Source organism: Salvelinus sp. IW2-2015, unplaced genomic scaffold (genome assembly GCF_002910315.2).
Source record: "Salvelinus sp. IW2-2015 unplaced genomic scaffold, ASM291031v2 Un_scaffold1891, whole genome shotgun sequence".
NCBI classification, from domain to species: domain Eukaryota; kingdom Metazoa; phylum Chordata; class Actinopteri; order Salmoniformes; family Salmonidae; genus Salvelinus; species Salvelinus sp. IW2-2015.
The window spans coordinates 1-9,705 of record NW_019943253.1 but is presented as its reverse complement, the minus strand read 5'-3'; the positions used below and the strand labels follow the sequence as shown (position 1 = coordinate 9,705).

General features: G+C 43.2%; 1 protein-coding gene across 1 annotated transcript in view; it reads left to right on the top strand.

Moving 5' to 3' along the window:
- The window catches only part of bag1 (BCL2 associated athanogene 1), an 11,610-nt gene extending 1,958 nt beyond the window's left edge, over positions 1-9,652 (top strand). The window contains exons 2-5 of the mRNA XM_070439746.1: positions 82-200; positions 7,094-7,176; positions 7,263-7,376; positions 9,450-9,652. Coding sequence (XP_070295847.1) covers positions 82-200; positions 7,094-7,176; positions 7,263-7,376; positions 9,450-9,572 — 439 coding nt within the window. The 3' untranslated portion in view covers positions 9,573-9,652. The remainder of the gene's footprint in view (positions 1-81; positions 201-7,093; positions 7,177-7,262; positions 7,377-9,449) is intronic.
- The last annotated feature ends 53 nt before the right edge of the window (positions 9,653-9,705 follow it).

The window sequence follows — 9,705 nt, the reverse complement described above, 5'->3', positions numbered from 1 at the left end:
CTAAAAACTGAGATGGCTAGCTCATGTCTCGGATGTAGCAACTATATAAAAAGTACTCTGCGTCTAATTCACCCCACGCAGGTTCTACGAAGCACAGCATCACGGTAACGGCTGGACGGGAACGAACCGATACTGGAAGACCTTTCTGATGCTCTCGTTAGGTTACCGGTCCCGATGCCCCACAAAGCTCATCTTTAAAGGTAGAGTAACAAATCAAATGTTATGTCACATGCTTGGCAAACAACAGTGTAGACTAACAGTGAAGTAAATGCTTACTAACGGGTCCTTCCCAAACAATGCACAGAGAAAAAAGAGATGAGGAATAACATGCACAATGAGAATAACAAATAATTTGGCTATATAACAGATACTAGATGAGTCAATGTGCAGGGGTACGAGGTAATTAACATGTTATAATACACAGAGACTGGTACTGAGTCAATGTGCAGGGGTACGAGGTAATAACATGGTTATATACACAGATATAGTACTGAGTCAATGTGCAGGGGTACTGAGGTAATAACATGGTTTATATACACAGAAGTACCAGTACAAGTACTGCATAGCAGGTGGGTACGAGGTATTGAGGTTAGAGTATGTTATATAACGGAGGAAGTGATTAACATACAGTACATCAATAAAGTAACAGCAGTATGTAAAGCAGGTACGAGGTAATTGAGGTAGATGTTACATATCACTAGAAACTAGGTAAAGTGACTTAGACAACAGGATATATAAATAAACAGTAGCACAGCTAACTGTTACAACATCAGATAGCTAACATTAGTAACCTAACCAATTCACTAAGTATTAACTAGCTAACTAGTTCAACATCAGATAGCTAACATTAGTAACTAACCAATTCGCATACAGTATTAACTAGCTAATGTTACAACATCAGATAGCTAACATTAGTAACTAACCAATTCACTAAGTATTAACTAGCTAATGTTACAACATCAGATAGCTAACATTAGTAACTAACCAATTCCTATAGTATTAACTAGCTAAGTTACAACATCAGAAGTAGCTAACATTAGTAACCTAACCAATTCACTATAGTATTAACTAGACTAATGTTACAACATCAGATAGCTAACATTAGTAACAACCAATTCGCTAAGTATTAACTAGCTAAGTTACAACATCAGATAGCTAACATATAACTAACCAATTCACTAAGTATTAACTAGCTAAGTTACAACATCAGATAGCTAACATTAGTAACTAACCAATTCCTAAGTATTAACTAGCTAATGTTACAAATCAGATAGCTACATTAGTAACAACCAATTCACTAACTAGTATTAAAGAACTATATAGCTAACGTTAATACAACATCAGATAAGCTAACTATATAGTAACCTAACAATTCACTAAAGTATTAAACTAGCTAAGTTACAAACATCAGATAGCTAACATTAGTACACTAACCAATTCGCTAAGTATTAAACTGGTATACGACTCCTTGCTGTTCCCAAAGTTATAACGCGTTAGTTGCTTACTGGACCCTGGCTATATGTGTGAAATCGTTAGATTAGTAACCTAACCAATTCGCTATAGTATTAACTGGTATACGACTCCTTGCTGTTCCTCAAGTTATAACGCGTTAGTTGCTTACTGGACCCTGGCTATATGTGTGAAATGTTAACTAGCTAACGAACTAACTACTATCTGTGAACTAAGGAGGAGGAGATGTCGTGCCTTCTTCGCGACTGTTGGTTTGTTTGTACCATGATGTGGACAATGAGGAACTTGAAGCTCTCGACCCGCTCCACCGCAGCCCTGTCGATGTGAATGGGGRCGTGCTCGGRCGTCCTTTTCCTATAGTCCACGATCAGCTCCTTTGTCTTGCTGACATTGAGGGAGAGATTGTTGTTCTGGCACCACACTGCCAGGTCTCTGACCTCTTCCCTATAGGCTGTTTCATCGTCGGTGATCAGACCTACCGCTGTCGTGTCGTCGGCTAACTTAATGATGGGGTTGGTAGTCGCGTGCGCGGCCATGTAGTCGTGGGTGAACAGGGAGTACATGATGGGACTAAGCACACACCCCTGAGGGGCCCCTGTGTTGAGGGTCAGCGTGGTGGATGTGTTGTAGCCTACCCTCACCACCTGGGTGCGGCCCGTCAGGTAGTTCAGGATCAAGCTGCAGAAGGGGTGTTTAGTCGCAGGGTCCTGAGCTTAGTGATGAGCTTTAAGCCAACATGATGCTGCCACCCCGTGCTTCACAGTTGGGATGGTGTTCTTCGGCTTGCAAACCTCCCCCTTTTCCTCCAAACATAACGATGGTCATTATGCCCAAACAGTTCTATTTTTGTTTCATCAGACCAGAGGACATTTCTCCAAAAAGTACGATCTTTGTCCCCATGTGCAGTTGCAAACAGTAGTTGGGCTTTTTTATGGCGGTTTTGGAGCAGTGGCTTCTTCCTTGCTGATCGGCCTTTCAGGTTATGTCGATATAGGACTCGTTTTACTGTGGATATAGATACTTTTGTACCTGTTTCCTCCAGCATCTTCACAAGGTCCTTTGCTGTTGTTCTGGGATTGATTTGCACTTTTCGCACCAAAGTACGTTCATCTCTAGGAGACAGAATGTGTCTCCTTCCTGAGTGGTATGACGGCTGCGTGGTCCCATGGGGTTTATACTTGTGTACTATTGTTTATACAGATGAACGTGGTACCTTCAGGCATTTGGAAATTGCTCCCAAGGATGAGCCAGACTTGTGGAGGTATACAATTTTGGGCTGATTTCTTTTGATTTTCCCATGATGTCAAGCAAAGAGGCACTGAGTTTGAAGGGAGGCCTTGAAATACATCCACAGGTACACCTCCAATTGACTCAAATTATGTCAATTATCCTATCAGAAGCTTCTAAAGCCATGACATAATTTTTTTGAATTTTCCAAGCTGTTTAAAGGCACAGTCAACTTAGTGTATGTAAACTTCTGACCCATTGCAATTGTGATACAGTGAATTATAAGTGAAATAATCTGTTTGTAAACAATTGTTGGAAAAATTACTTGTCATGCCACAAGTAGATGTCCTAACCGACTTGCCAAAACTATAGTTTGTTAACAAGAAATTTGTGGAGTGGTTAAAAACGAGATTTAATGACTCCAACCTAAGTGTATGTAAACTTCTGACTTCAACTGTACATATGAGATGAGTAATGCGTGATTTGTAAACATTATATAAAGTGTCATTATTAAAGTGATCAGTGTCCATTTATTAAATTGAAATTGATATCAAGTCTGTAGGTAGGCAGCCGCCTCTCTGTGCTAGTGGTGGCTGTTTACATCTGATGGCTTGAGCTAGAAGCTGTTTTTCAATCTCTGTCCCAGCTTCTGATGCCCTGTACGACCTCACCTTCTGGATGTACGGAGGTGAACAGGCAGTGGCTCGGCTGGTATTGTCCTTGATGATCGTTTTTGCTTCCTGTGACATCAGGTGTTGTAGGTGTCCTGGAGGCAGGTAGTTTTCCCAGAGATGCGTTGGGCAGACCCACACCTCTGAGAGCCCTGCGGTTGTGGGCTGTGCAGTTGCCTAACCAGGCGGTGTACAGCCGACGAGGATGCTCTCAATTGTGTACATCTGTAAAGTTAGTCGAGGTTTTCGGTGACAGGCACTTTCTTCAGCCGCCTTGAGGTGTAGAGGCGTTGTTGCACCTTCTTCACCGTTTCTGTGTGGAGTGGTACCATTTCAGTTTGTCGATGATATGTACACAAGGAACTTAAGGCTTTCCACCTTCTCCACCTCTGACCCGTTGATGTGGATAGGGGGGTGCTCCCTTTGCTGTTTCCTGAAGTCCACGATCATCTTTTATTTTTCTGACATTGAGTGAGGGGTTATTTTCCTGACACCACACTCCGAGGGCCCTCACCTCCTCCCTGTAGGCCGTCTCGTCGTTGTTGGTAATGTTTGTTGTCTGCAAACTTGATGATTGAGTTGGAGGCGTGCATGGCCACGCAGTTGTGGGTGAACAGGGAGTACAGGAGATGGCTGAAAACGCACCCTTGTGGGGCCCCAGTGTTGAGGATCAGCGGGGTGGAGGTGTTGTTTCCTACCTTCACCACCTGGGGGCGGACCGTCAGGAAGTCCAGGACCCAGTTGCACAGGGTGGGGTCGAGACCCAGGGTCTCAAGCCTAATGATGAGTTTGGAGGGTACTATGGTGTTTAATGCTGAGCTGTAGTCAATGAACAGTGTTCTTACATAGGTATTCCTCTTGTCCAGATGGGTTAGGGCAGTGTGCAGTGTGATGGTGATTGCGTCGTCTGTGGACCTATTGGGGCGGTAGGCAAATTGAAGTGGGTCTAGGGTAACAGGTAGGGTGGAAGTAATCTGATCCTTGACTAGTCTCTCAAAGCACTTCATGATGACATAAGTGAGTGCTATGGGGCGATAGTCATTAAGTTAAATTACATTTGCCTTCTTGGGTACAGGAACAATGGTGGCCATCTTGAAGCGTGTGGGGACTGAACTAACTAAAGCAGACTGTGATAGGGAGATTGAATATGTCTGTAAACACACCAGCCAGCTGGTCTGCGCATGCTCTGAGGACGCGGCTGGGGATGCCGTCTGGGCCGCCAGCCTTGCGAGGGTTAACACGTTTAAATGTTTTACTCACGTCGGCCACGGAGAAGGAAAGCCAACAGTCTTTGGTAGCGGGCTGCGTCGGTGGCACTGTATTGTCCTCAAAGCGTGCAAAGAAGGTGTTTAATTTGTCTGGGAGCAAGACGTTGATGTCCMCAACGGGGCTGGTTTTCTTTTTGTAATCCGTGATTGTCTGTAGACCCTGCCACATARGTCTCATGTTTGAGACGTTGAATTGCAACTCCACTTTCTCTATACTGACGCTTTGCTTGTTTGATTGCCGTGAGTAGGGAATAACTACACTGTTTGTATTCYGTCATGTTTCCGGTTGCTTTGCCATGATTAAATGCGGTGGTACGTGCTTTCAGTTTTGCGCAAATGCTGCCATCAATCCACGGTTTCTGGTTAGGGAAGGTTTTAATATTCACAGTGGGTACAACATCTCCTATACACTTCCTTATAAACTCGCTCACCGAGTCAGCGTATACGTCAATGTTATTGTCTGAGGCTACCTGGAACCTATCCCAGTCTACGTGATCAAAGTTTGGTCAGATCAGCGTTGGATAGACCTAAGCACGGGTGCTTCCTGTTTTAGTTTCTGTCTATAGGCTGAGAGCAACAAGATGGAGTCATGGTCAGATTTGCCAAAAGAGGGCGGTGGAGGGCCTTGTATGCGTTGTTAGAGTAGCAGTAGTAGAGTGTGTTACTTGTTGAAGTTAGAGTAGCAGTAGTAGAGTGTGTTACTCGCCCGTGTACTGCAATCGATATGCTGATAGAATTTAGGTAGCCTTGTTCTCAGATTTAGCTTTGTTAAAATCCCCAGTTACAATAAATGCAGCCTCGGGATATATGGTTTCCATTTTGCATGAAGTCCAGTGAAGTTCCTTGATGGCCGTCTTGGTATCCGCTTGCGGGGGGTTATACACGGCTGTGATGCTAACCAAGGAGAGTTCTCTTGGGAGACAATACGGTCGGCATTTGATTGAGGAATTCTAGGTCAGGTGCCCAAAAGGACTCGAGTTCTGGTATGTTGTTACAATTACACCATGAGTCGTTAATCAGGAAACCTACACCCTCGCCCTTCTTCTTACCAAAGAGATGTTTGTTCCTGTCGGCGCGATGCACTGAAAATCCCATTGGCTGTACAGACTCCGACAGCATGTCCCCAGCTAGCCATGTCTCCGTGAAACAGAGTATGTTACAATCCCGGATATCTCTTTGGAAAGCAACTCTTGGCCTAATTTCGCCGACTTTGTTATCTAGGGACTGGACATTAGCGAGTAATACACTGGGAAGCAGTGGGTGGTGTGCGCGTATCCGAAGCCTCACTAGAAGACCGCTCCGGCACCCTCTCCTCCGACGGCGTTGTTTTGGGTCGGCCTCTGGAATCAGTTCTAATGCCCTGGGAGGTGCAGACAAAGGATCCGCTTTGGGAAAGTCGTATTCCTGGTCGTAGTGCTGGTTGTGCTGATAAGTTGACGTCTCTCTGATATCCAYTAGTTCTTCCCGGCTGTATMTAATAACACTTWAGGTTTTCTMMACTAACAATGTAAGAAATAATATATATATAAAAAATACTGCACAGTTTCCTAAGGACTTGAAGCGAAGCTGCCATCTCTATCGGCGGTGTCATGCTGGTAGAAATTAGGTAAGACTGATCTCAGTTTCCCTGCATTAAAGTCCCCGGCCACTAGGAGTGCCACCTATGGATGTGAATTTTCTTGTTTYCTTATGGCRTRKTACAGCTCGTTGAGTGCAGTCTTAGTGCCAGCYTCGGTTTGTCGTGGTAKATAGYCYGCTATGAAAAATATAGATGAAAACTCTCRTGGTAAATAGTGTGGTCTGCAGCTTATCATGAGGTARTCTYKCTCAGGCGAGCAGAACCTCGAAACTTCCTTAACATTAGAGATTGCGCCCCAGCTGTTGTTAACAAAGAGACAGCCACCTCCCCCTTAACCTTCCCAGAAGCTGCCTCATCAGGGAGGCCGCTCGTTTGCCTCGCTTGCGCGTTCTCTTTCTTGTCCCGAGGATTAGGGCCTGGTCTGGTATGAGCAGTATATCCACAGCTGCCGACTCATTGAAGTAGAAATCTTCATCCAAATCTAGGTTAGCGTCCTCTCTCTCGCTTTGTGTTCCTGGCAGATAGGGTCCTAACCGCTGTGCTGATGCCCAGAAGCTGTTTTCAGTCATAAGAAACGATGATGGAAAAATTATGTACAAAAATAAAAAGTTAAGACCAGCATAAAAAACCCCACAGAAAATAGTAGAATCCACCGCAGCGACATCTTCACCTGTTAAAGGTGTAATAAGTCAAGTCCATTGTTAGACCGTTTTCAAATACAGTTGGCAACAGACAGACTGGCAGCCAGACTATTACCACAGCCTCTGCCAAGAGGACTGGACTGTATGGCACAGGTTGTACTATATTGCACTCACCTCTAACCACAGGGTAGCTGGTTCAAGCCCCAGCATGATGCCTRTGCTGTCCTGTTGTTTCAGGGAAGTCACTGAAGGAGATGGAGGAGAGTCTGTCCAGCTTTGGAATCAAACAGGGATGTAAACTCATGATGATTGGGAAGAGGGTAAGACCTTCCTAGTTCACTCATTTGTTTTTATAAATCGTTCCTAAAATGGTTTGAATACAGACCTGTGTGTTGTCTCCTCTCAGAACAGCCCAGAGGAGGAGTCCGAGCTGAAGAAGTTGAAGGACATTGAGAAGTCAGTAGAACAGACGGCTAAGAAACTGGAGAAGGTGGATGGAGAGCTGACAGGCCTGAAGAATGTATGATACTTTATACCTACATATTATATACATTGCCTTCACCTTTTCCACATTTTTGTTGTTACAGACTGAAGTTAAAATTAATTTACGTAAGATTTAGTGCCACTGATCTACACACAATACCCCATGGCAAAGTGACATTTAGTTTGTAGAATATTTTTTTAATTGATTAAACATTTTAAAAGCTGAAATGTCTTGAGTCAATAAGTATTCAAACCCCTTTGTTATGGCAAGTCTAAATAAGTTCAGGAGTTTTAAATGACTACCCCATCTCTGTACCCCACACATCTGTAGGCCGTCATTGTAAATAATAATTTGTTCTTAACTGACTTGRCGAGTTAAATAATGAAAATAAATAAAAGTTCCCTSAATCGAMMWYMMYAWTTRKAYSKKKAAWTRKAKYCAKWYWSRKSYGYGYMMTTTRWSWGRSRRMRYKAYAYYYGSYRKTKTWMMMYMAMYTGTYWAAAAWWAAAAAGCAGATATTTAATATCCCTTTGAACATGGTGAAGTTATTAACTACACTTTGGATGGRGTATCAATACACCCAGTCACTACTGTTYGGTTCTAATTCTCAGAGTAAAAACTCACCGGACACTATGAAAGCTTAACCAAGTTTATTTTTCCCAGAGGATCGATACAGCTGCATTAGACAAAAACATGTTTCCACCACCACTAGTATATATATACACTCCAATTTAGGCACTCCTCCTTCTCAACAATCTGTACATCTATTATGGTTCAACAGGAAGAGGAAGTGATGGGGTAATAAACCATCATTTCTCCTTTAAGGAGATCTGACCTGACCTCAACCCCCTTGATGCCTAATCCAAAGATCTCCACCCGTATCCCCCAACACATTCCACCGCCATCTGGCTCCTATAGATAACCATTAACTTCTGATGTAAAAACCAGTCTCCATCACTCCTCAGATACTATACTTCTGAGTATACTGTGTTCCAAGTTTAACCCAGAATCTAACACTACAAAGATYCYGGCGTCCATCCTAACTCAGTGGCTGGAGATGAAGGAAACCGATCAGGGATTTCACCATGAGGCCAATGGTGACRTTAACYCAGTTACAGAGTTTAATGGCTGTGATAGGAAAAAACTGAGGATGGATCAACAACATTAGTTACTCCACAATATTAACAACCTAATTGACAGAGTGAAAAGAAGGATATTCCACACATTCATCCTGTTTGCAACAAGGCACTAAAGTACTAGGCCATGGTAGACATTCACCTTTCAGCAGGACAATAACCTACAACACAAAGCCAAATCTACACTGGAGTTGCTTACCAAGACAACATTGAATGTTCCTGAGTGGCCTGGTTATAGTTTTGACATAAATCAGCTATTAAAACTTTGGCAAGACTTGAATGATCAGCAATCAACTTGACAGAGTTTGAAGAATTTAAAGATGAATGGGCAAATATTGTAAAATCCAGGTGTGCAAAGCTCTTAGAGACACACCCAGAAAGACTCACAGCTGCAATCACTGCCAAAAGGTGATTCTACAAAGTAAATGAGATATTTTTGTCTTTCATTTTGAATAGATTTGTAAAAATGTCTAAAAACATGTGTCTAAAAACATGTTTTCACTTTGTCATTATGGGGTATTATGTGTTGAAAAAATGATTGAATCCATTCAGGCTGTAACACAAAATGTGGAATACGTCTGAGAATACTTTCTGAAAGCTCTGTACATGTCAATATAAACTAGGACTGTGATGATACTAGTACAGGAAGAACACAACTCTATGTCAAATATGATGTGCTATATCTTAGAAAATAAATACATGTGACTCTGATGATGTTTGTTTCCTAAACAAGTTAAATCCGCTTTGTGTTTTGTGTCCTTGCCACAATACTAAGGAGTATCGCAGTGCTGGTATGGTCCTGGTTCTACCTTGGCGTCCTTCCCAAACTGAGACCCAGCAGTAGTGTTAGCACAGATAATGCCCAGACAGAGTGAAGCAAGAGGCTGCACTTGTCAGCACCCACACAGTATCTACACATTACATGGACACAGGAGTTAGCTTTTCTTTGCACTTTCCTGTTACTGTTCTATAGGGGTTCCTAGCTAAAGACCTGCAGGCTGAGGCGCTGGGGAGACTGGACCAAAGAGTGAAGGTGGCATCTGAACAGTTCATGAAGATTCTAGAGCAGGTGGACTCTATGGTAACACAGCCTTAACCCTCCTACACTTAGTACTGGTCCCCTTAACCCTCCTACACTTAGTACTGGTCCCTTAACCCTCCTACACTTAGTACTGGTCCCCTACCCTCCTACAACTTAATACTGGTCCCCTAACCCTCATCTCTCTCTT